General features: G+C 41.9%; 1 protein-coding gene across 1 annotated transcript in view; it reads left to right on the top strand.

Moving 5' to 3' along the window:
* hsd17b4 (hydroxysteroid (17-beta) dehydrogenase 4) overlaps window positions 1-26,789 on the top strand; it is a 37,250-nt gene extending 10,461 nt beyond the window's left edge. The window contains exons 8-25 of the mRNA XM_079515228.1: window positions 497-684; window positions 6,073-6,164; window positions 6,395-6,419; window positions 6,557-6,685; window positions 10,092-10,204; window positions 11,966-12,078; window positions 12,240-12,363; window positions 12,686-12,737; window positions 13,265-13,336; window positions 16,272-16,375; window positions 16,500-16,565; window positions 16,998-17,067; window positions 20,185-20,291; window positions 21,020-21,106; window positions 21,795-21,881; window positions 22,079-22,217; window positions 22,858-22,985; window positions 25,322-26,789. Coding sequence (XP_079371354.1) covers window positions 497-684; window positions 6,073-6,164; window positions 6,395-6,419; window positions 6,557-6,685; window positions 10,092-10,204; window positions 11,966-12,078; window positions 12,240-12,363; window positions 12,686-12,737; window positions 13,265-13,336; window positions 16,272-16,375; window positions 16,500-16,565; window positions 16,998-17,067; window positions 20,185-20,291; window positions 21,020-21,106; window positions 21,795-21,881; window positions 22,079-22,217; window positions 22,858-22,985; window positions 25,322-25,411 — 1,786 coding nt within the window. The 3' untranslated portion in view covers window positions 25,412-26,789. The remainder of the gene's footprint in view (window positions 1-496; window positions 685-6,072; window positions 6,165-6,394; window positions 6,420-6,556; window positions 6,686-10,091; window positions 10,205-11,965; window positions 12,079-12,239; window positions 12,364-12,685; window positions 12,738-13,264; window positions 13,337-16,271; window positions 16,376-16,499; window positions 16,566-16,997; window positions 17,068-20,184; window positions 20,292-21,019; window positions 21,107-21,794; window positions 21,882-22,078; window positions 22,218-22,857; window positions 22,986-25,321) is intronic.
* The last annotated feature ends 863 nt before the right edge of the window (window positions 26,790-27,652 follow it).

The raw sequence follows: 27,652 nt of genomic DNA, 5'->3' as shown, positions 1-27,652 counted from the left end.
CTCTGGTTGATGGAGTGTTTGTATTGTGTTTCAACTCATTATTCCTGCTTGACTGCAGCCAACTCACTGCCCGAGACTATGCTACATCCTTACGTGTGTGTGTGTGTGTGTGTGTGTGTGTGTGTGTGTGTGTGTGTGTGTGTGTGTGTGTGTGTGTGTGTGTGTGTGTGTGTGTGTGTGTGTGTGTGTGTGTGTGTGTGTGTGTGTGTGTGTGTGTGTGTGTGTGTGTCCGCTTGTATTCTTTATGTTGCTAAGAAATTAATGCGATTCTAGCATGCATTTGTGTGTTAACCTTCCTATTCCTATCACACCTCCCTTGCAGGCAGTATACAGTATATCCTTGAATTTGTTCGGTGTATCCTTATGTGCATTTGCGTGTGTCGGTCGTGTGTGTGAATATAATATACGTGTTAGTCTGCCACATCCATCACCGTGCAGCCATGGGTGTCATTCTGCATTAGCACTGACTTGTTGCCTTGGGGACGTATGTGAACAGAATCATTATGACGTCGTCAGCCGCAGGGATCTACGGTAACTTTGGCCAGGCCAACTACAGCGCTGCCAAGCTGGGCCTGCTGGGCCTGGCTAACACCCTGGCCATCGAGGGACAGAAGTATAACATCCTCTGCAACACTATCGCTCCCACCGCAGGCTCCCGACTCACAGAAACCGTCATGCCCCCAGGTAAGCCAGATGCAAGTGTGTGTGTGTGTGTGTGTGTGTGTGTGTGTGTGTCAGTCACGGGGCATCCCGTGCCCTATTACACTACACACACTGATACATCTGACTGCTTTCCGTAACGAATGCAAAGGTTTTAAACTGCACGGCTGGTGGCAACCCTGTTGATTAGGAGGGTACTGTACTGGAGGAGATGGGTGTTTGTTGGTGCTTTATGAGTCATTTGTTTATTTAAAATGTCATTGGATTGAAGTTTCACCTCAAATGTTTGAGTTTCGTTGTAAAACATCTTTAGGAATGTTTTAGGTTACTCGTAATGCTATGGGGAATGAATGGAAGAGCTAATTGTTGCTAATTGGTTCTGTGGCCTGACTCCTGTGGTAGGATCTTTATTTAATGGAGGCTGCAGCCTGCAGGGACAGTCAGACAGAACATGGGCAACTCTCTCTCGCTCTCTCTCTCAAATGTACAGACACACTCTAGAGTGTGTATAGCATATACGCTGTACTGTACATTAAACATTTAAAACAAGCAGTCTTTGATTTAATGTGGCAGTCCTGGCCACTGTATTTTGTTTTGGGATTTGGGGAAAGTGTAACGCTGCAGTATCCACATGAACATTGAGTGCACATAAATATTTTATTCTGTGCATTATTCATCAGTAAAATATTGAGTTAAATTAAAGATAATAATATATGCTATATGTGCTATCCCCAGTAGAAGCCAGCTCATTGATAAACGGCATTAGCTAAAGGGTATGTATGAGCTCCAGAAGATGCCAACTAACTGCATACATTCGAACTATCCTACTATAAATGCGAGAAATCTCTGTCCGTCCGTGTGTCTGTATCACGTATTTCCCAATCTGGGAACCCATCGGCAAGAAAAATGTGCGCCCTCTGCTTGAGCTTGAATTTGAATGCTTGAATTTGAATTTGCCTCTGGAATTTGCCCAATAGAATGTGGATAACAGGATGTTGGCCCCTTTGGTCCGCCCTCTTTCCAACTCTTCCTGTGGGGCGACCTATTTTTTTCATTCCCACTAACAACAATGTATACACATTCTGAATGCCCCTGCCGACAGATTCAGTAGCACCGCTCGGAAGCTAGGGGTTGCTGGGGTTCAAGTGGTTTAATAAAAGTCTAAGTATAAAGTAATTTGCAATCTGTCCTAATGGAAATCTCTGAAGTTTTCCTCGTTTGGACTCCATGTATAGGTCTGTCCTTTGCTCTCCCCAGGTTGGCAGAGGGAGTGTAGTGCCCAGGATTACATTCGATAATTGACACTGGGTGAAAAGATTGGGTTGCCAAATCGTGGGATAAAAAAAGTTTTCCTTGTGACATACTGTATGTCTTAATTTTTTCGTTCCTGAGTAGGCCAGAGCCCAATGGGCACCGGTCCATTTTGCTGAATAACTAGACCCATGTTTAAATGTAGGAAATGGTAAAGATCATGAAATGTAAAAGGGGTTGTAAGCGCCATTTGAGTCATGCATCTATTCTGTGCTGTCATTGAAGGACTTGCCAATCAAGGCCTTGGTTGCCTTGGTTACAGGGAGGGGTATTTAACCCTGGCCCTAATCAGGTGCAGGTGTTGCTGACATGCAAAGGCAAACAGTTTTTAGACGGTGTTTGGAGGGCTCATTGTCTACCGGTATATTCTTTTGACTTATATGTTTATTTATGTGTAAAAGTATAGGGCTTTGGCAGCTAATAAATATACTTCAACTGAATGGACATGTTTGGACGGCACCCTCCTGGAGCACCCGTCATAACTTCAATCCTGGCTGTTGGCAACCAGTACCGCCTAATAATGGGCTTTAGGCGCTACAGGGGTTATATACTATATACTGTAGTTTGATGGCACTTGTGTATTAGATCTGTACAAGTCATAGTGTTGTAGAAGAAAAGTGAATTGTTTTGTCATTCCTCCTCGCTGTTCTCAAGTGGCATCTGTTGCACTGTGCTCGTGTGCTGTGCCAACTGGCACAGCAGCAATTCTGTCTTTGTAAATGGCACTGATCCATGTATCAGCCAGCTTTCAATGACCCAGTCCCAGACCTTTTATGTGAAGAAATAAACATTTAAAACATTGACTGCAGCATATAAAGGCACTAATGCGGAGGTTAGGAGTAAGGCCAAGCATTAACCTGACCAGTTTGTTTTGGGATGTCTGGAGCCTTGTTTTTACTGGGCCTTCATGGTGCCATGAGGTGCATGGCTGCATGCATAGTCGAAGTAACCTTGAATGAGTGTCCTGTCCTGTTGTGTACACCACGCACGCACACAGTTTTAAAAAAAACTGATTTTTGTGTTTTGACAGGGGGCAGGGGGCATTTTAGCAAGTGGCTAAATATTTATATATATATTTTCTTTTTACAAAATTTCCCAGGAAATTACATCTGGCCACAAAAGATCACGGGATCTATTGAATGTGAAGGAGGACAGGTGACACACTGACGATTGAGCCTATATGACACACAGTCTGGGAGCCCCAGCTAGTACCACCTCCTTCAAATTCAAATTCAATAGGGCCAGATGTAATTTCCTGGGGTCTAGTAGGACTATAGTAAATTAAAATAAAGAAATCGGTGTGAAATTTTGTAAAGAAAATACATAGCCACTTCCTCGAATGCCCTCGCCCCCCCTGTCAAAAAAAATCACAAATCGCTAAAACAAAAGAAAGCAGTAAATGGAAAAAAATCAATCTCATCTTTTCTTTCTCTAAAAACAACCTAAAACATGAACCTTGGTTGAAAAAAACTAAAGTTGTCCTTTAACATCATAAAAGATGTAGGTGTCAAATCCACCTATCTCTATGGAACTATGGAAATAACACAGGGCGCATTTAAGATTTATGTTTCAACCCAAGTGTTACATAATGCTTGTATTTTAAAGCTGAGTGGCTGAGCTGCTCCACTCCCGGTATAAAACCAGGCGATATGCTTACCTTGCCCTTGTTGTGGAAATGCATTCATTCACCAGCAGCCACCCATTCTAAAATTAACATATGCTATTTGAGTGATTTTAATTCTCCCAGAGCTGGAGAGAGCCACAGAGCCAGGACAATATTATGTAATGTCATTAGCAGCGACAGCTTACATCTGCTCCACTGACAATGAATTTGAAGCTGACTTTGGGTTTTCACACCCAAGCTTTATTTTATGATGGCACTAAGCTAAGTACCAAACCACAAAATGTGCCCACATCCCCTTGAAATCCTCTTTGGCCTTGTCACTGCACCACACAGCCAGACCCCCGGCCAGCGAAGCAACGCTGTTGTTGGTGTCATGCAAGTTTAAATATAATAGACCTACTGTACACTGAACATGTGAACATACTGTATATGCTGTGTATATACATGGCCTATACGGTACAGTATATGCCCTCCCTTAGGAATTCTCCATTAAAGCTTCTTATCGCAGCTGTGGCGCAGTATTAAAGTCCCTGCCCACCACTGCGGAGGTTGAAGAATGTTCGCCTATTATGACATGCCCAGTATAGGGACATTGAATTGATGCCGGTCAACAAGCAGTGTTTGCCAGAGGTATTCCAATGCATTTATGAAGTCTGAATACATTACTCTATGTTATGTACAGTAATACCTGTGCACTTCTACTGTACACTTCTTTTAGAGGTTGAATTCAAATGTAATGTGAAATACCGTATGTTAACTGTCATTCGTTTCGGCACCCGCTGGCCAATATACATGCTCTGGCCTGACAGCGTGTCGCGTGTTCGAGTCCTGTTCATGATGACCGTTGCTGCATGTCTCCCCCTGCCTCTCTCTCCCTCTTTCCTGTCATTCTTCACTTGTATCTATCAATAAAGGCAGAAAAGCCACAAAACAAATCTTAAAAAAGAAAAAAGGAGTGATAGCCCCTCCTATGCCCAGCTTTGTGTATTTGTGTGTACCCCATAGCGATGCTTTGATTGGCTGAGCACCCCATAGCGCTGATTTGATTGGCTGAGCAATGTACGTATTGAGGATAAAAAGTGAGGACAGAAAAGTGGAGATGGAAAAGTGAGGATGCAAATTGTTATTGGTCAGAATGAGATGATGTATGATGATAAAAAAGCGCCCCTCACTTCACACGGGTGGGATTTCCCCCCCCCCCTCTACAGTCTACACCAAAGCACCCCAGAATAGGGGAATGTGGTTACTCCTCCTCAGAGAGTGGGTTGGCTAGGAGAAATGAGTAAGTATTCCATACTGTAATATAAACTTTCTAGTTTATACTACAGTATCTAATACTCATTACTTGCGCAAGCAGAGCGCGCAAGTACTAGTTTCGCCCAGGACGATGCGTATGCACCGTCCCAGAAAATGACGTAATGACTACTTGTGCCTGATACGGCAGTGGTGCCAGACTACATACATGTATACATAGGAGCATTACCTCTAATCCTCCCGACACTAAAACATATCGTCATTACGTCACCATCGAAAACCAATTACACTCTGGCATTGGGACCTTTAATCCACATCTTTATTATGTCATCATTGAGAGCTAGTCATCATTGAGAGCTAGCATATGACACCAGTTATACCCTGACGTCATATGCTGGGACGGTGCATACGCATCAAAAGTAACCACAGTATACCACTAACAACTTACAAATTACATATACATATACATAGAGGCATTTCCTGTAATCCACCCGACATTGATCGAGATATACGTCACCATCAAAGGCATTGGGTCCTTTAGTTTAATCCACATCTTTATTACGTCATCATTGAGAGCTAGTCATCATTGAGAGCTAGCTATACCAGTTATACCCTGACGTCATATGCAGGGACGGTGCATACGCATCAAAAGTAACCACAGTATACCGCTAATCAACTTACAAATTACATATACATATACATAGAGGCATTTCCTTTAATCCACCCGACGGGCCGACACTGATCGAGATATACGTCACAATCGAAGGCATTGGGTCCTTTAATCCACATCTTTATTACGATATACTTCATAATACTACTTATTTACGTGCAAAAAGTAGGTACGTAGCAAATAGCTAAACCTAATAATTCAATATTTCAATCGTTCTTTCAAAGAGAAGCTGAGATTTGACAGTTTGTAGCAGTCGACAGTACTTGCGCGCTCTGCTTGCGCACTAGTAGGCCATTTATGGCCTACTTGTGTGCAACAAGCAAGTAGGCACTAATGGCCTACTTGTGTGCAACAAGCAAGTAGGCACTCGACAGAGTGCAGTTCTAGTTTCTCCTAGTTTCAGTTTTCATGCACATTCACTTTTTCCCTATGACCTTCTTTGAGAGCGTGTGATCTAAAGCCAAAGAACTGACATCGTTTTGTACTGTCTTGTAGATGGATAACGAGAGTGTCTCACTGTATAATTCATCTGACATGTTTTGTCTTCATGTAGATCTGCTGGAGTCCTTGAAGGCGGAGTACGTCACTCCCCTAGTCTTGTGGCTCTGCCATGACCAGTGCCATGAAAATTCAGGATTGTTTGAGGTACGGGAGAGAAACGAGCATTACCCCCCCATCGCACACCCATTTGTGAACTCCAAGAATAGGAAGTATCACTTGCATTAAAATGCTCTGGAGAAAATGTCTTTCCCTCTTTGCAGCATTAGCAATACACTTATGAACCCTCCCAGCATTACGGATATTTTATTTCCTGTCTGTTTTCTAATAACACTCAGTAACTCACTAACAGTCCTATGTTCCTCGTCTATTTTCAGGTTGGAGCAGGATGGATTGGAAAATGTGAGTCCCTCCTCTGCCTAGGAAACGTCTGTACTCATTTACAATATTCAGTGGCCTCTGGTGGTTGTCTGCATCTGGTTTGTAATATACAGCATTTGCGTGCGTGTGGGTGTGTGTGTGTGTGTGTGTGTGTACAGTGCGATGGGAGCGTTCCCAGGGTCGCTCTTTAAGGACCAAGAACCAGAACATATCTCCAGAGGCTGTCAGGGACCATTGGGACAGCATATGTGATTTTACAGATGCTACCAAGCCTGCTAACATACAAGGTTGGTAACACACGGCTAGTCATCACACAAACACTCAAACCCACATGCAGACGCAGGCACGCGTACATACACAGTAATCTATTGTGCTTTGATGGTGACATACCCTTCTCTTGTATTACTGAGAGAAAATGTAAAGCCACTGCAAAAGAAAATCGACTTCAAACGATGGGTTCCATCATGCACATACTGTATGAGTTTAAATTAAAGTCTGAGCCAACTTGTGTAGTCTCTCTCTCTCTGTGCGCCTTTAAAGTTTTAAACCACATCATCTGATTGCGTACTCTGTCTTTCATATGATCATTTCATTCAGCAATGTTTTCAAGATGAATCCCTTGCTGCTTCTATGATGCCAAGTAAAAATAAAAATCCTACCGCAGAATAAAAAATCTAAACGATCCTCCTTCAGCTCCATGAAAGGAGTGGGAGGTGTCAGTCAAAATGTCATCTTACATGCCTACACAGTCTTGAGAAACAGTCTAAACATCAACATGAGCTTTTTATTTATTTATTTTGTTTTAACTAGGATTACTAATAGTTATGAATGTTTATTTTACTCAGACTTATGTGGATTTTTAATGATACACTAAACAGTGATATCATTCATTTCACTATTTCAAGCCAGGTATGTTTATTGTAGAGAAGATTCATTTTAAACTGACCATGTGTCATTATTATATACGATGACGATAGGACGGGGAAATTTGTACTCCTTTGACCCAGTGGAGGCAAAGCACATGAAAGTCAGAGACAAAGGCAGAAAAATAGTGGCGTATACTTAAGGTTAAAGCTGTTGATTGTTATTTCCCTAGAGGAAGTAGACAACAGAGGTGGTTATAGTGTTAGCCCAGTGCTAGTGTCTGTGGTAGACCCAGACCGATATGTTAGTCTGGCTGATATACCAACCATCGGGCGACTGTGGCTCAGGAGGTAGAGCAGGTCGTCCAATGATCCATGGGTCGGCGGTTCGAATCCCGGCTCCTCCTGTCTACATGTCGAAGTGTCCTTGGGCAAGACACTGAACCCCAAATTGCTCCCAATGTGCTGGTCCCAACCTTGCATGGCTTCCGCCGCAATCGGTGTATGAATGGGTGAATGTAATGCACAATCTATTTACCACCATTTACCATTTACCAACCATTATTTCACTTTCTTGCCGTCAGCTGAAGTATTTATTTTTACCACTTTGAACCTGGCTCCCCTATTTAAAAAAGGAAGGCATCTGATCTACAAGCTCACAACTCATCGTCGTTGTGATGTTTTGAATAGGGCTGAGTTTGCTGTTTTAATGACCCATTTAGACCTGATGCAGATTCTGAAAGGCCTTCTAAATCCTGACCTAGGTTTAGACCTGATGCAGATTCTGAAACGCCTTCTAAATCCTCACCTAGGTTTAGACCTGATGCAGATTCTGAATCCTTCTAAATCCTGACCTAGGTTTAGACCTGATGCAGATTCTGAATCCTTCTAAATCCTGAACTAGGTTTAGACCTGATGCAGAATCTGAAACGCCTTCTAAATCCTCACCTAGGTTTAGACCTGATGCAGATTCTGAATCCTTCTAAATCCTGACCTAGGTTTAGACCTGATGCAGATTCTGAATCCTTCTAAATCCTGACCTAGGTTTAGACCTGATGCAGATTCTGAAACGCCTTCTAAATCCTGACCTAGGTTTAGACCTGATGCAGATTCTGAATCCTTCTAAATCCTGACCTAGGTTTAGACCTGATGCAGATTCTGAATCCTTCTAAATCCTGACCTAGGTTTAGACCTGATGCAGATTCTGAATCCTTCTAAATCCTGACCTAGGTTTAGACCTGATGCAGATTCTGAATCCTTCTAAATCCTGACCTAGGTTTAGACCTGATGCAGATTCTGAATCCTTCTAAATCCTGACCTAGGTTTAGACCTGATGCAGATTCAGATCCTTCTAAATCCTGACCTAGGTTTAGACCTGATGCAGATTCAGAAACGCCTTCTAAATCCTGACCTAGGTTTTATTCTGAAACGCCTTCTAAATCCTGACCTAGGTTTAGACCTGATGCAGATTCAGATCCTTCTAAATCCTGACCTAGGTTTAGACCTGATGCAGATTCAGATCCTTCTAAATCCTGACCTAGGTTTAGACCTGATGCAGATTCTGAAAGGCCTTCTAAATCCTGACCTAGGTTTAGACCTGATGCAGATTCTGAAAGGCCTTCTAAATCCTGACCTAGGTTTAGACCTGATGCAGATTCTGAAACGCCTTCTAAATCCTGACCTAGGTTTAGACCTGATGCAGATTCTGAAACGCCTTCTAAATCCTGACCTAGGTTTTCGGAAATAACTTTCGGGAATAAATATGTTGCTATATAACGATACCTAATGTCACACCAAGGATACTCTGATTGAAAGGTATAACAACGTATGGGTGTTCCAGGTTTAAATGGGATACAGTTCAGTGTGTTATGTTTTTAAATATCGGCCAAAACATCTGTAATCGGTGGTCTAGGACTCTCCGAAATTGGGATCGGTACCCAAAAATCTGCCATCGGTCCGGCCCTAGTCTGTGGGTAGCCGGCCTCATTATCAGGAATGTTTTGTTGCTCCCTGTGTTTTGATACCATATGCCACTGAGCCATGCCAATTAGCTGCAGTTGTACTTCCAACTCTCTCTCACCTATTTTTTCGTCCCACTGAGTGGATAGACCTGTTGTGATATGACACACACATGTAGAGACAACGAAGGACACATTTAACGCTAAGACTTCGAAAAGGTAAATTATTGCCCTCACAGTATACCATTTACAATAATAGGCATCTACACATAGCCTCCACCCCCTTTCGCTTTCACTGATTCAAATTGCCTCAATCCGCATGGGCATTTGAGGCCAGGTCACGTCACCTGGACGGATCTATTTATAACTTGTATTTATAGCTAAGAGGGCAGTGTGAAGATGAATTATGAAAATGTGTGAATTGGCATGCTGTGCCGCCAGGATACCGATATTTGGCTTGTCATCTCTCAAGGTGTATTGATTGGAGGTCAGTATCCCCTCTTGGAGGCAGCACAAATATTGGCAGACGTGGTCACAGAAAGGAGTCAATGTTGTACAACCGTAGACGTTTTCTTTTGTGGTGTGGTTACGAAATCCTATATACATTTACTTCATTGACCCCCAGGGATCTATACTAGGCCTCCTCGTTTTTTTTAATCATTTCCCTCTACACCAAATACCGTTGCTCACATCGCGTTGGGCTTCTAGCTCTGATACTGAGATGATAGTGAGATCCATCCCCTCTTTAGGCAGTGTGCAGTCTGTGCATTGCAGACAGAGTTGCAGTGAATACTTTAATGTTTTATCTGTTGCTCTCTCTGTCTGTCTGTCTCTCTCGCTAACCACCCACTCTTCATCTGTCCTCTGAGCAGAATCTCTGCAGACACTGGTGGAGGTGTTGTCCAAGGTGGATTCACATGGTGGAGTGGGTGTCAACCCCACAGCATCTCTGGCCACAAGTGCGGCAGCCTCTGGAATCAATCCTGTGAGTAGCAGTTATACAGTACATTTGTGACAAAATCTTTGGGGAAAGTGTGTGTGCGTGTGCGTGTGCGTGCGTGCGTGCGCAATGAGCTACTGATGCCTCTAAAGTCCGTACCACAAATCCTTCCCTGCCTGCTGATCTTACCTTTCTCTCCTTCCTTGCTCTCTCTCGTGTGTGTGTGTGTGTGTGTGTGTGTGTGTGTGCACACACAGACAAACCCACTGACTGTCAACATTGGTTACAAATACAGGCCACCTCATGACTGTTTAATGCCACTACTCTGTCCTCAATGAGAGTCGCCATCACCCTTTAAGGAACCTCTCCAAACCGACACGGGGCATAATTCACACGTGGACTGACTGTACACAAGGCACTGTACACAAGGCACGCTTGGCAAGTGCAAAGTTGTGCCCGCTTTATTTTTTAGAGTGCTGTGTACAAAAGAAAGGTGGAGCATAATGACTCCATGGCAGCTTGCATCTCAGGCCCTCCTTCAGTTTGTGCTGCAGTCACGGACAGTGAACTGATTGCAGCTCACAGCTGGCTCGGTGTCTTAAATAAAACATTGGCCATATGTATGATCACATCATACCATGGCCTTAAAGCACGGCAGCCATTTTCTGTACCAGTTGTTGCACAATGACCAATAACTGCTCTGGTGTTTTGTAGCATATACAAAACAGTCTTCCCTTGTATGAAAGTTTATTTTTATTTATTTATAGCCAAAGTAGCAGATCTACAAGCTCGAAACACGGCATGAAGCGGTGCGTTTTGAGCTTGTAGAGATGTACTACGTTTGTGTGATGCTGTAGTAGTACGATCAAGCAGGGTAATAATAATTAACAAAAAACAAGTTAGAATATGGAGATGCCCGACAGCAACGATATAATACTGTATCTCATCCATGGCATGAGAGCAGATTCAATCTCATCAAACATCAGCAGCACAACAGGCCCCTGCAGTAACATCAATACCAGTCTCCCCCATGCCATGGGCATACAGTGACACATTCAGAACACTCATGGACGAAGTGCAACGGCGCTGTGTGCTTCACTGTGGTGTTATCCGTGTTTGTATGATCAATATCCTCCTTACTGAGTCTATGGCCAAACCATGGACTGCTTGATGTGCTTGCCAGTGTGTTTGGACAGGAGAACAGACAATGTTACCTGAAGTGTTCCCAGCTGACTTGGTGTCAGCTTTCTGTGTGGATTATTGTGTACTGTTGCTGCACTAGTTTGTACTATTTATTCTGGTTTTGTTTATTTGTTAGGTTGACCAGATATTTCTCACACTGATTTGGATGCTGTCTTGCAACATCCGCCCCCTCTGCCTTCTTTTGCTAACCTTGTCTGACCTAAGAGACCTTTTTTACTTGCATATTTACTTTTACAGTTTTTTGCCTCTTTTTTTTCTCCAAATTGTTGTGGGCTAGCATGCTCAGCCTGTAGTCTGTGTGGTATAGTGAGGTTGTACTCAAATGCTGGTCTAGTTCACAACAGTACCTAGAGTAGGTCTACATCAGTTTAAGTACATTCATTGCTGTGAGGTATAAGCATTTTTTGGTTGAATCATTTGCATGGCTCTGCTCAATCTGTGGAAGAAGAAGAATATTCTTTATGTCAAAACTATTTATATTCTTGGTTTTCAGAGAACATTTTGTTCAGTATGATGTTGTTTAAGACATCCAGTGAAACGTCCTCTCCCCTCCCCTCCTCCTCCCCTCCCCTCTCCTCCTCCCTCTCCTCTCCCCTCCCTCAGATGGAAGCAGTGGGACAGAAACTTTCAGACTCAACATTCACCTACTCTCACATTCAATGTATCCTCTATGCCCTAGGAGTGGGCATGTCCACCAACGACCCTGACCATCTCGGGTATGTTTGTGAAAGTGAGAGCGGCTAGATATGAGATGGAAATGCTACCGTGTTACTATTGATACTAGTATCTATATACACAGCATGCCTTCCTGTGATGTGTGGCTTTGTTTACACCCATGAAGAATGTCACGTTTACACGTCATCTTTATATTATTTAGGTTCCTGTATGAAGGCCATGAAGACTTCAGCTGCCTGCCTACCTTTGGGGTCATCCCCTCCATGTCGGCCATGATGGATGGAGGTCTGAGCTCTGTCCCTGGACTCAACATAGATTTTACACAGGTTGGACACGTGTGTGTGTGTGTGTGTGTGTGTGTGTGTGTGTGTGTGTGTGTGTGTGTGTGTGTGTGTGTGTGTGTGTGTGTGTGTGTGTGTGTGTGTGTGTGTGTGTGTGTGTGTGTGTGTGTGTGTGTGTGAGAGAGACAGACACACTTCTGCTTTAATTTCATTTGCATGTACAGTATATTATGTATCCTTATGGTTTGTGTCACAAAACAGTCATGCACAGAGATAGATCAAACACTTACTACTCAAGGCTTTACGGGAGTGAGATGGCACACAGTCAGCTTCACTCATACTGTGCTGTTCCCACGATTTCTAACAGGTTTTGCATGGAGAACAGTATCTGGAAGTTTACAAACCTCTGCCAACCTCAGGTATTTCCTTTTTGAACATTCAACCTGAAAACCCAATAACAGTACATCTTTATAGATGTTACACTAAGTGGAAAATAAAGTGTAGTGAAAATCAATCCAGGAGTCTCTGACCATGGTGCTATTTTGTTATTCTGAGCTGTCATTGTTGCCAAGGGTATTTGACAGGTTTGACATATTGCTACATTTTTTGATACGGTTCCTGCTTGATGAGATACAGCAGAGGATAGGTGACCTGGTGTCCTTCAGTTAACTATGTCGTTGCCATAAGACAAGATCCTCATCTATTGGCCATACCTTACAGTTCTAGAGGCTACTGGCTACAAGATCCTGACCCCATCATATACAGTATCTTGGGGCCACGACATCACACCTCTCCTGTTCTGTATGGTTTGAGCCTTTGCTAATGTTCATCCCTTTAGCAACAGTGAATTTAATGATATATATTGTAGATCTATGAACCTTGATACTGTACATTTTGAGCAACCAAATGACTATGCTGTGAGTAATCCCGATAATTGCATTTACAGGTACGCTGACCTCTCAGGCCACCATAGCTGATGTGCTGGATAAAGGTTCTGGAGCATTGATACTCATGGATGGTGAGTTTAAGTCTCCTTTAGGCTGCTGTGTTTGTCATGTAGTAAGTAAGTAAGTAGCCTTCTATCTCCTGATTCTGTAGTGTGAGGTGGCTTGTTATACAAGTACATAGCCCAGCCATGATGTACAAGTACACCCCCTGGCCTGGACCTTGATGCTTGAGTGCCCATTTTGATAGTCTTTGGTTTGAACCCGGCCAGGGGATTGAACCTTGGCCTCCCAATCTCAGGGCGGACACTCTAACCACAAGGTCACTGGGCTGGTGACTTTGTCAAGTAGTGAATTAATACATTTTAACATGCTCTTTCTTGAAGGTATCCTTAGAAAAAAGCTGAAGTCATTAAAGCTTGTCTACAGGGGTTAAATAAACGTCAATGTTGATATTTCTATAAGTGATTATTTATATGCGTACGTTTCCTCAGAGATGGCTGAGATTAGTCTGCCACTCTGCTCTATAATTAAACAGACTTGAAACAAATAACATGGGATGCCGGCTTCCCAGAGGTTTCACCAGAGGGAAATTTCCAGCGATGTCTGGCTATACTCTTAATTATCCTGCTGAGCTGAAAGCACGCATTTACAGGCAGTGCCGCACGTCATAAAGATGTTGGCGGAGTTGTCCCGCTCTGACGTACGCTTGTTTATAGCTTTTACGTATGTTTTTTTATGAAAAGGTTTACTGAATACCAGACATGTAGGAAGCAGTGTTGGATTGATTCCATATGATGGATGCTAATTGTCTTGTCTATTTACAGCCAACATCGGAAAGGCAGGGTTTCTTGTGCTCTCAATTTGCAATTAACGTGTTCTAATGGTACAGTAAGAGGTTGCACAGGAAGCAGTCTTTTTATTTTATTGCGTTTATGGGCCTTTTATAGAGAAGCAGCTAAGCGGTAGCTCCATCTGTTGTGTATCAGCCTCTCCGGAGTAATTGCTTGACTCAAACGATCCACTGTATAATACATAGGCAGTTAATATCTAAATTGGTCGATTTCCTTGCAATTAATTTTTACAGTGTGTTGTCAAAGGAAAATACTTAGGCTCTCTCTCTTTCTCCACAGCAACTTAAGTGGTAATTCTATGTACATTATAGTAGAAATGTTAATTAATTATAAAAGCAAATATATTGAAATAAATCCACACAACCCCAATTTCATCTGTTTAACCACTTCAACCATAGTATGAATGGAGTCCCCCAGGGGTCTATATACGTCCTTCCTGTTTCTATCAGTAATGTGATGCATTGTGGGCTTGTAGATCTGCTATTATCACCGAATAAGCCTCACGTGGTTAAACCAACAAACAAATGACATTCAGAGTCTCTGATACAAGATATGTGCTCAAACATGGGTAAAAATGGATTCTACTGTGCTGCCACCAAAATGTAGAATGACCTCGACACCCTTCCCAAACTCAAAACTCGCCTAAAGAAGGTGCTGGGTTCGATTCCCGCTCGGGACGCTGTGTGTGCTGGCGGCGTGTTTCCTCTTCCGCGTGTCACGGGTTGCTCCCATGGCTCGCTAAATAACAGATATATAGGAGCTACCTGAAGGAGTAATATTAGAAAATGTGTTTTACATATGTCGACCTCCTGGTGGCGCTATAAAGAGCAGATGTGAAAATTTCCAGGCAAAGTTTTTTCCTTGGCCTCTAGGGAGTGTGCATACAAAGTTTTACACAGATCCGTGCAGTTAGAGGTGAAAACACTAATTGGCCAGTTATAGCGCCACCATGAGGCTGAGTTGAAAATGTTCCAGTGGTATTTCTTCCTCGGCCTAGTGGGAATGTGCGTACACAATTTCACGGAAATCACACGATGTGTTCATGATTTGCGGCATTTTGTTTGAAACTGAGCACTCTTGCTAACTTTGGAAGCTAATATTAGCCAATCAGGATGGAGTCTGAAAAATCTGAAAGACCTGTTCCGTTGAATGGCTCTAGAGAGACTGTGTACTAATTTGCGTAATGTTTGGACAAAATCTGTAGGTGTACTGTCCAAAAAATTGTTTTGCAAAAAGCGGCCTCCTGGTGGCACTATAAGAGGCCAATGTGAAAACATTGGGGCAGAGGTTCAGCTGTGTCATTCAGGGAGTGTGTGCAGAGTATGGCTGCGATCAAGCCAACGGTGCCGGAGATTAGCTGTCCACAGACGGACACACACGGACGGAAGGACGGACGGAGTGCAAAACATACTCTCTCCCCATGCCTGGAGACAATAATTCCTGCCCTCAAAATACAAGTGAACATGCAGTAGTTTAACTCATTGATCTTATAGTATCTTATAGTTGATAGTAGAATCCTCTCCCCCCGCTTACCTTTCTATGTAAATATACCATATGATTCTACTGAGCTTTATTGCAATTATGTTTTGTATTGTATTCTTTTGTATTGCATGTATCATGTATTACTCATGAATTGAGTACAATGGTGCACAAAGGAAACAAGCTAAGCCCCTGGGGCTTTTTGTGTTATCCTTGTAGCATAAACTTTGACTGTAGAGTACCAAAGTCCTGACGTCACTCGCTCATCCCCTGGGTTGAGGAAGTAATTTCTCTATGGACAATAACATTGGATCATCTTAGAATCGTCTCGTATAAGAATTGTGGTCCAAAAATAAACAAACGGTCTCTGCGATATTGTCTTTGTCATTTTTGATAGTCTGTTTCTGGCAAAAATATAACTAATTCCGGGATCATTAGTTTATTTTTGAAACACAGTTCTTATTTGACGCGATATAAAACAAGGAATTCAGAATGGGGTGGAAAAAAGACGACCCAGGTAGGATGTGTAAATTATGTCAGACTTCGGTGCTCTTATTACCTATAATATTATTAATAATTAATTATGTTAATAAAGTATTCAATCAATTAATGCTATGATGAATGGGCTTTTGACCATGCCATCCCATGCTAAGTGAACACCACTGTTTCTCTACAGTGAACACGTACAGTGGGGGGGAGCTGCTGTGTTACAACCAGTGGTCAGTGTTTGTGGTCGGAGCCGGTGGCTTCGGTGGCAAGAGAACGTCTGAGAAAGCCAAGGTATTCATTCCAAGCTTTTATTCACCGTTTTCTGTTAAATTCTTTACACATACAGGTGTGGTTGCTTACAGATTGTGCACAGACTTAAATGTATTTATTTGTATGTTGTTTTATTTATTTCCAGGCCCTAGTGCCTCCTCCTAATAGGGCACCTGATGCTGTGGTGACTGACAGTACTACAAGAGACCAGGTGTGTGTGTGTGTGTGTGTGTGTGTGTGTGTGTGTGTGTGTGTGTGTGTGTGTGTGTGTGTGTGTGTGTGTGTGTGTGTGTGTGTGTGTGTGTGTGTGTGTGTGTGTGTGTGTGTGTGTGTGTGTGTGTGTGTGTGTGTGTGTGTGTGTGTGTGTGTGCACGCGCGTGCGCGCACTCTTTAAGATTGCAATGGGGCGACTGACTGACATTTCGACAAACATTTTCCTCAGAGTCGAGCAGACTCTGCCTGTCTGCTTGATGCTTGTCGAAACGTCAGTCACCCCTTGCAATAAAGTGTCTTTTTTTGGATATTCTATTTGAAGTGCCCCGCTAAAACATTTTTGCTTGTATATTGTACACAGTTTGTTTGTATAGTATACATTATATTGTTGTATAAAGCTCACCAGCATTTATTTCCTGTGTGGTTGCAGGCAGCCCTGTACCGTCTCAGTGGGGACTTTAACCCTCTCCATATAGACCCCGGTTTTGCTGCCATGGGAGGTGAGGCTATCTGGCTAAAGCTTTTTGAAACACCTGGTTTGGTGATGCATGTGACCAAACCCAGGAAAGAGCTGATTTCTCTCGACGTTTTTGTTACCAACAGACATTGTTTTTGACTAATGGCATCACAAGACGACAGGAGCTATTTTAAGACTGGAAACATGGTCGTTCAATGTCCAAGCCAAGGGCATTTTACAGGTTTGAACTTCCTAGTGTTCCAGCTGTAGGAGGAATTGATTCCACACGAAAATGGCTAGCCATAAAGTGCTAAGGTGCATGGTTGTAATTGTAACCTAATCCCTAAAAGTCCCTCATTTTGCCAAGGTTCCTCACTGAGGCACTGAGCCATGCTCTTTTTGTTGAGCCATTTGTTGTAATTTGTGCAAAATCCTTTGTTTTGGAGAGGAGTCTGCTTTAAAGGAGTAGTTCACTCCCAAAAATACGTATTTTCTATCAATTACACACCCCATGAAACCTTAAATTCATGGAGATTATTTTGCTGCAATACCGCTGAGTGACCTAAAGTGGCACTGTTGAGCAGCCTAAAAAGACCATTCCCACTGAGCAGTATAACTGCAGCCAGCCAGCGGTGTTGTTGAGCAGCCTGCAACGCTCACTTCACATGGGTGTGATTTTTCTTGGCCCCGTCTCATTGCTGCTTGCAGCTATATATTTATATTTATTTTTTATTCTTTTTTATCGGCTGGCCTATAGGCCTAATAGTTGTAATAATAACACACATTTTGCAAAACTACACAAAATTAATGGCGTAAAATGACGGATGTCACCCACAAATGATATAGTGAAAAGGACAAAAAAATAGAGTATTCCATGGATCTAATTATGCTATTTAGTTAGTTAGTTTGAACATACAGAATGAAGGTTACAAAGTTACAATTGACTGAAAAGGTATGTGCTGAAGCCGAAGCTTATTATTCCCACTTTATTAATGTTTAGAATAATTATCACAACAAAACAAAAGGAAAAAGGAAAAACGATTTTCAATGATGCTATACTTCTTGAATACTGAAAATAACAAAGCAAAATGAAAAGAAACATTAGGCTTTACACCAGAGAGAGCAATATGCCTTATACTAATGTAAGTATTTTATAATTATTTCATATTTCTATATATTTTTGAGTGGTGTAAACCACTCCTACAACTGGCTTTTGTGTGCAGAAAAAAATGAGCATGGTTGCTATGTTCAAAATAATTTCTGACGTAATTAAATCACACCCGGGTGAACTGGATGACCGTAGCAACCATGGTCATTTTCTCTGCACAAAAAAAGCCAGTTGTGAAATCACATCCAGGTATGATTTCATTACGTCAGATCAGAGCTGATCAGGCTATATAATACCTTACCTTATATAATACCTCACATCGGACAAAAACTCCAGCTGAATCAACTTCATGGTCACAAATCATCACATCAGAAGACGAGTCTACCTAGCCAAAGATCTTTAACGTCAGACATTACGTCAGACCACAGCTGATCATGCTATATAAAACCTTACACCACTCAGTTCACACGGGTGTGATTTTTTAATTACTACAACCATATAATACTAATAAAAATAGTATTTCTTAATAACTACCATTTAACATGCTATTAGTGTTTTATATATTTTAAGTGGTTGCTTCAAATACACATACATACATACATACATACATACATACATACATACGTACATACATACATACATACAGATGAGTATATACATACATGTATATATGCATATACACATACATACACAGCACACGTCTGACTGTCCTTTGTATATCTTGAGAACAATATGGTCCAATTGTCTTAACACTTGGTGGGTGTACTGTGATGATCCAAAGGAGTGCAGTGTCGAGGGTGAAAGCGATTGGATGCAGAATCAGCCCGCTCCGAACAGCCACGCATTGCCAATGGTCAATTATTTAGAGCATCACTCCCACTCTTTTTATTGCTCTGCATTTTATAACTTGTGTACATTCAGCTGTTTACAATAGTTTCACCGATGGAGAAGTCAAGTCAAGCAGGAAAGTTGTCATCACAGTTGTTGAACAAATTCACCAAACATTTGATTTATGTTCGAAATAAGGACACAACTTCCAGTCCTGCTACCAGAACAAACAGAGTTTAGCTCAAGAGGTGAGTTGGCTGGCTGTATCCAGGGTCCAGCCAGACTACACTTGCCTACACTTGTTTCTTTTCTTTTTTTTTAAAATCTCCCTTGGGATAGGATTGTGCTACCGCTGTGTAAATGGTAAACATTGTAATTGAAAGCAGCAGAGTGCACATACAGATAACTTTGTGTTTTGTGGAGTGTGTATAGCCTCTCCACACAGTGACAAATGCTTTGAGAAACCTAGAGACGGTGCTATCTCCAGGGCAGGGATGACAGATTGCATGTGACAGCACAAGACACCTGGTGAACGTATAGGGAGAGACAAGACATCCTCGCCATATCCGTCAAACTGACGTTAGCCAGGCGAGCACCTGAGATCGTCTGAAACAAACAACGACCTAATGTCCTGTAGGGAAGCATTGTGGTGTTTGGGGACATGATGGCACACAGGGGGACCTTTTCAAATTCATAAGCAGAGCCAAATCGTATTCTGCATTATGAGTTACCACTTAGTTGACATGGGTCCCCCAGGGCTCTATACTACAGTAGGTCTACTTGTATTTTTAATTGCCTTTTTGTCACTGAACATATGAATAAAAATTACATTTCTTTGAACTAGCACTGGGCGGATATGACAAATAACCTAAATATAGAAAGAAATGACTGACATTTAATAATTTTTATTTTAATTAAAAAAATGGTGGAAATGGCCGAAAATTGTGGAAATAGACAATCTAGACAATTCATGATGCGAACTGATCGGCTATTTCCACTACATTTTCAAAATGTATGAAATTATTTCACATGGAAACTATTATGAGGATTATGCAAAATAATTGCCATTTGACAATTATATAATAATTGTGACAGGCTTACAAATGTCTTCACAGAAAAAAATCCCTGCTTGTAGATCTGCTATTTTCAAGGCAGATTTAGCTTCATGTGGTTTCATGTGTCTGCATTACGACTTGAGTTGAACATGACTTATGTAATGTTCAGGTTTCAAGGCTCCCATCCTGCATGGCCTGTGCTCATTTGGCTTTGCTGCCAGACACGTCCTCAAGCAGTACGCCAACAATGACCCATCCAGATTTAAGGCTATCAAGGTAATGTAGACAGACATTTCCTGCAATTACCTGAGTTATCTCCAGGTATAGAAAGCGTGCGTGTACACACACACACACACACACACACACACACACACACACACACACACACATCGTCTTCGCCATATTTGGCGAAGACGCACAAGAGGCGCAATACAATAGACCCAAACACTGATCAGAATTAGGTTACATTATATGGTCCAACCAGATATAACTGCTGCACATGCTTAACACACAGAGGGAAAAAAAGATAGCACATTGATGACATACTGTACTTGACACTACTAGACAGGATGTTTTTTTTTTTTAAATATCTGGGGTATTTGGAATTTCTTGTATTTATAGACAACACACACACACACACACACACACACACACACACACACACACACACACACACACACACACACACACACACACACACACACACACACACAATTACAGTAACAACTTCTGTAGAATGGACTGTACGAATCCACGGCCCGGTGCCCTGTAGGCCAGCTGTAGGCAATCAGTGCTGCGGTGTCACATTAAGCGCATCTTGACACAGCAGCACTGATTGCATACAGCTGGCCTGTCTTACTGGGCACCGCACCGTGGATTCATCTATAGCCGTCTGTAGTATACACAAGTTCACAATATACACACACGTTTATTGTGTTCACATTACATTTTTTATTCACTGTTCTTACGCCATCTCTTGGTCCCTTGACTCTCTAATAATTCAGGTTCGCTTTGTGAAGCCTGTACTGCCAGGCCAAAGTCTACAGACTGAGATGTGGAAGGAAGGGAACCGGATTCACATCCAGTGTAAGGTCAGTAACGTTGTCTAGTTCATTTTTGTCAATTTTAACGTGTGATTGTTACTATTTAAGGTCCAGACTGTGCTTGAATTAAGCAATATTACACGAGAGGGTGTGCTTTGACAGTGATGTGGTCAGATCGAGAAGATGATGGCCCGGTTTCCCAAAGGACACATGGTGTAAGAGGTATGGTGTTGCACATGCTCAGATGCCCTCTAGGCCGCACACAGAAGCCTGTGAACATAGACATTTCGTGCATATATGTGCCACGCAATGGTAGGCATTTAATTTAATAATATTTGGACAGCTGACAGTAGGCTCTCTTTACTCTTAAAAAATAAATACAAATAAAATAAAAGGGCATCTGAGCATGTGCAAGACCATACCTCTTACACCATGTGTCCTTTGGGAAACCGGGCCAATGACTGTTTACTACAGGAGTGGTTCTTAGTCTTTTCTGGATCAGGGCCCACTTGAAAATCTCGATAGCATTCACGGCCCACCCATCTGACCACTTATACCACAGCCAATGGGCTGCCGCGTTAAGCGGTCGGATGGGTGGCCATTTTCAAAGTTTATTTTAATCGATCAATCACTAGATTGTGTCCCAACTTTAAGCTCACAGTGAGCTTCTTGAGAGGCACTGCCCTGCATATGTGTCTTTGTGATGTGTTCTCTGCTCTGTATTCTGTCCATCCAGGTTAAAGAGACTGATGCCGTGGTGCTGTCTGGGGCTTATGTGGATTTACATGGAACACCAGAGGCTTCGCCAGAGGACCTGACTCAAGTATGTCAGGCTGAAAATAAACCATTCTGTTCCTTCCTTCTGTCTTTGCCTGTCTTTCTGTCTTTTTCAGATGCTTCCTCTGCTCATTCTTTCTTGTAACTTCTTTCTCTGTGTAAATACCGGAGACCAAAATATAACAAATGTTGGCAGCATTATATGAAATGCTCTCTCTGTGGTGAATGTCTACCTCTCTGTAGGCAGGGGCCCTGCAGAGTGAGCTGGTGTTCGCAGAGATTGGCCGTCGCATTAAAGACTCGGGTTCAGAGCTGGTGAAGAAGGTCAACACTGTGTTCGGCTGGGAGATCATGAAAGATGGCAAGACCGTGGCTCAGTGGAGTGAGTTGAGTGGGCGCATAGTTGAATACAACTTCCTTTCCTTTCAAAAAAGTTTATTAAAAGATTATATACCAGGAATTAAGTTTGGTTCATGATGCCTTATGCATTATATAAATGACTCTTTTAAGGTAGGACTGCTGACAGAGCGCACCATTCTGTGCAATACCTACATACATAGAAAGATGGCCATCCAAGCTTGAATTGTGTTGCATATTTTGTTTACTTATAATGCAGTATTTTTGCACGGGGATGATCAAAGGAGTAGATCACATTCTGGAAGCCTGGAGGGTTTTATGACACCGCATGATGTAGTCTCTAAATTGCTACACCAATACCATGGCAACAGTGAAACTAGACTGATGTGACAGGATGGCCACATGAAGTCTGAGATCCACGCATCTATGGAGCCATGCTGTTGGCATGTGGATGCAAAGATCCACATGATCATTCTTTTTTTCCCCGGTTTCTTTTTTAGTAGACTGTAAGCACAAATGGGGCACTCCAAAATGTATTTGCCTTTCAGCAAAGTGGATAGATTCCACCTGGCAAACATTTTTGCTTTACTCCCCATGTTTTATTCTCATCTCATCGCTGTCCACCCTTTCTGTTCTCTATCTCCCCGGTGTGCATCTGCCAACAGCCATTGATCTGAAGAGCGGCACCGGTGCCTTGCATAAAGGGCCGTACAGTGGCCAAGTGGACGTGACGTTCACAGTGTCGGACGGTGACTTCATGGAGGTGGTGCAGGGAGCAATCAACCCTCAGAAGGTAACAAACGAGCGAGTGCACCGACGCCATCCCTCAGTCACATCATGAGCCGTGTCATGACATGATCATGACATGGCTCATTAAACGCCACCTTGAGTGGCTTCTCAGTAATGGAAGCTTTTGACATGTGTGAACTGAACGGGCCGGAATTAAAACTTTGTTTTTTACGACATGCTCTGAAAGAGGTAGCCTTCTGTAAGAGTGTCTGTCCCGAGCTAAAATGATTAGAACATCAGAATCACATTTCTGTTCACATACGTAAGTTCTGTTATTTTCAAATATTTACTTTTTTATTTACTGTTGTTGGAACTTACTTTGTTTTTAATCACTTATAATGGAAGCCAAATGGATGATGTAATCAGCTAGAATCTTTCAGAGCCAAGGCTATAATCTACCAGTAAGACGCTTGAGGGCGGGAAACGTGCATGCATCCGCCTGGGTGACGGCAGACTGCTGGGCGAGTGCTGGCGCTTTGGCATGGGGGGTCAGATCAACATGGAATGAATTCTGTACTGGCCATATAAGGAGCATGTCTTGAGTGTACTGGGTTTGATGAGGTCAAATCAACATATGGAATGTCATAACAGGTGAGCTCCATACATGTATATGTAAGGGTGGTAGCAGGGACATTCTCTTGAGTGTACAGGGTTTGATGAGGGGCCAGGCCTTAATTTTCAGGCCTGTTGAGAACTCTAGTTTTCGCTGGCTGCCGGGCGCAGCTGCACTAATATCTTTGGGGCAGGCCCGTCTAGAGTTTGAAATTTGAAGTCAAAAGGGAGACATCGAAGATACACCTCTTCGATGTCTCCCTTTTGACTTATACCTGTCCATGGATGGATGGATGGATGGGGAAGGATCAACATATGGAATGTCAGAACAGGTTCTGACATATATCCATATATGGAGATCTAATGGTTTGAGGTCAGATGTAGAGTTGCTGCATTTGCTGACCAATATTGATGACACCAGGGATCTCCATATATGGGCTTGACTGCGATAGCAGGTCGCATTTACTATGACACCAGGGTCTCCACATCTCCATCCCTGATGATGTCACATGATGTCACGAGACCTGGGGACTATATATGGTGCCCGACCGACACACCAACTGACGGGAAATGCGCGATTCCATAGTTAACTGCGACCTTCGGTCGCAATAAGATTGTGAAGCCATGCCCTTATTGGATCCAGTGTAGTTTATATACTGTAAAAAAATACAATAATCAGTGAGTGAAACAAACAAAACGTGAGCAACAGGGAACATGAATATGCCCACATTTTCTAAAGAGAGAGGTGTTGTCAAAGCACTGGCAAGACACTTTTATCGTTCTAATAGAGACAAAGTGATTTTGAAGAACCTGTCATTTATTTTTAATGAGTTTTGTCATGTATGATAAAGAAACACTGAAAGTAATGATGTCTCAGACTCTGTTCTGAAAGCACTCTGCGCTCCAATAATCAATCTGCTGGTTCTTGTTATGGCCGTACTGTCCCCCCCCCCCCCTCCCTGTGACAGGAAGCAGACGTCGCTGTGTGCAGAATTTATATGCATCCAGTAGCATTGAATGTGCTTCTGAGAGTGCTTGATATTGATCGGAGGGCACTGTGTGCGCACTCTTCCTGTAGAGCGCCACAAGGCCTCGATGATGGGACCTTTCTCCAGTCTCTTCAGCAAACTCAGAATAACGACGGTGAAAGCCTTGAAATGGAGCTGCATGACAAAAATTAGAGGGTGCAGTTGACAAGTGTTCCCATAAATGTCATCCAAGGTCATGATGGCCGTCACATTGATTCTAGCCCATGCACGCATATATATATATATATATATATATATATATATATATATATATATATATATAATGGAAAATGTGATTCTCAGTTAGGTCCCTTGCTCTTGACATTGTGAATATGACTGATGTATACTGTACATCATTACTGTTCTGTTGCTGAATGAACAAGAGTCAAACATTAACAAAAAAATTGCTTCTTTCTTTGGCATTTGTGTGATGGGGCCAACCGGAGGCAATTTGTCACTATTAGTCTATTACCCCCCAGTGGACCCCACAACCTGTCCAATAAAAATATAAACTGCACTGTTAACCCATTCAGGCCTGACCTCAAAATTAAAAAAAAAAAATCTAAATCATCCAGTTTTCTGAAATAAATATTTTCACGTTTTTTCAAAAATAGCAGACCTACAAGCTCGTAGCGCATGTTTTAAACCTAATGTTTAAAACACCAAAAGGGGTTCCCGCCCAAAATGGGTTAAGTAATGAGAGATTGACTCTGTAAAAATAAATGTGAATGAAATGCCCCTTTTCCTCTCTTACTCCCAGGCATTCATAGCTGGCAAACTGAAGATCCGAGGGAACATCATGAAGGCCCAGAAACTTGACATCATCCTCAAAGATTTTGCCAAGCTGTGAGCTCCTCAAACCAACTACTCTGTCAACATCCTGAAACCAACGCACAAACAGGGACATCCCTTATAGTTCCCTTCCTTCCTCTCCTGTTTTGATGAGCGACATTAAATACTTTTGCCTTCCAACAGAAACGCATTGTAAATTATACCATATACTTCCTTGTGTTGACTGAGATGAGATGTGAAAAGATACTTAATTAAGCAATATTACACGAGAGGGTGTGGTTTAACGGGATTATTGCCACGACGAAGTCGAGTTCCGCAAGCATCACTGAAGTGGCAATAATCACGTTAAACCACACCCTCGAGTGTAATATTGCAATTATACAACAGTTACCCTTAAAACTAAGAAAATCGCTGATTTTCTTTTTTTTTAATGACAGATGTAGTCACTACGACCACAAATGTCCCAAGAAACTAGCTAGCCTAGCCACCAAGTTTGCTAGCACTCTGGGAAAACAGAGCAGCTGAATTATTCGTTTTGATTAGGTGGTGAATGGTGCTGGTTTGATCCACGGCTAGAAGGCTGTTTCAACCAATCAGATTGCTTCCTCGAAACGACCTGTTGTATAATGTGGATTATCTTTGATACCAGTTTTTTAAAGATGTTAATATCCTTTGAAGAGATGGCAAAGGAGTGCAGATGGAAGATGGAGTTGAGCTGGCTTTGTAATCAATGGAACAGCCTGTTTCACATGGCTGAAATTTTGTTTCAACCCGAACAGCGATTATTCTCTGACAATGTGAACTCACGCTTGCCTTTGAATTTCTTTATGTGAACCTATGCACAGGTCTTTTATAGATTTCCTCTTGTCACTTACTGGTGTAAAAATGGCATGAGATGTTGCATAATTGTCCATGTTTTCAATGCATAATGAGGATGGCTTCTTTGTTTTGACAGCCCTAGGGTACATGCAGTATCTCTTGCTTTGGCAGTCCAAGCGAGGAGGCAATCCAAGCGAGGAGCCAAAACTCTTGTTGAAAAAAAGCGAGGAGGCAAAACAATTTCTAAAAGTGAAAATAGTTTTCGTTTGTCATAATAATTCTTCAGTAATGCATCATTACTAATATATACAGCTGTCCGTCCATGACGTTAGACGATTTATATTTGATACTGTAATCATTGGAATTCTTATTTTTTCCAGACACTTTATATTAATGATTGTAATGAAATGTATAGTGATTTAATTTAATGAGTTAACAGAATGCTAGTGACATTGCCAGTTACAATAAATGAAATTAATTTCTTAACTAAGCTTTAATTTTATGAATACAGAAATACATGCAAAAGAAGTGTGTCAAGGTGAGTGGTGAAACTAATAAATCGGCAATTTGAGAAACCTAAGGGTATGTTATTTTCAAATAAATCATGAGCTGCTGTTGCCATGTGTCCAAATTTGTAACATTTGAGGAGCAGGGTGAAGCCAAGGTCCGCTAATCACAAAGGAAAATATGTGAATGAATTATTCACATTTTTAAGTAAAATGATGTAGAAATACTGTTACAAGTCTAGTGAGTAAAAGTAAAACATTGACATAAAAAGGTACTCATTATGGTTATGCAGTGTGTCATATTGACGATAAAGATGAAAATTGATAATCATGCTTTTCAATGACGTACTATATTATGTCCTTTTTCTTGGTTTTTGACGATAATATAAATGAGAGAATATTTTTAAAACGTCAATCCATGTAGTTTTAATTTTTCATATTTCCAAAACTATGAAACATTTCAAAGATTAATTTTCATGTCCACCGTAAGATGAACCTAAATAGGTTTGAATGGGGTTTCTAGGTGTAAGTATGTAGGACTAGTAGCATGCCAAAGTTTGTGCTATTGCCATTGAGAATGCATTGGGCGTTTAAGTTAAATAACTCAAACTACGAAACATTTCAACATAAAAGGTTCCAGCATGTGTGCCCACAGTAAGCTGAATTATAAAAAGTGTGAATGGAGTTTCTAGGTGAAAGTGATTTTGACGTGCCACTATCTGCCATTGTAAATTTCTCAAATTTAAAGCACTATATTTCTAAAACTATGAAACATTTCAAAGATTCCTTTTCAGGCAAACATGTCCACCGTAAGATGAACCTAAATAGGTTTGAATGGGGATTCTAGGTGTAAGTATGTAGGACTAGTAGCATGCCAAAGTTATAATTTTTTTCGGACGGCATAATATAGCATGGTGATTTTGGACTATTTGAAAAAAAGATGAAAATCATGAAAAAACGACATACTATGGTCA

The sequence above is a fragment of the Electrona antarctica genome (assembly GCF_951216825.1).
Source record: "Electrona antarctica genome assembly, chromosome: 12".
In the NCBI taxonomy this organism is placed as follows: domain Eukaryota; kingdom Metazoa; phylum Chordata; class Actinopteri; order Myctophiformes; family Myctophidae; genus Electrona; species Electrona antarctica.
The sequence above is the reverse complement of the archived record's forward strand: the minus strand, read 5'-3'. Positions and strand labels throughout refer to the sequence as shown.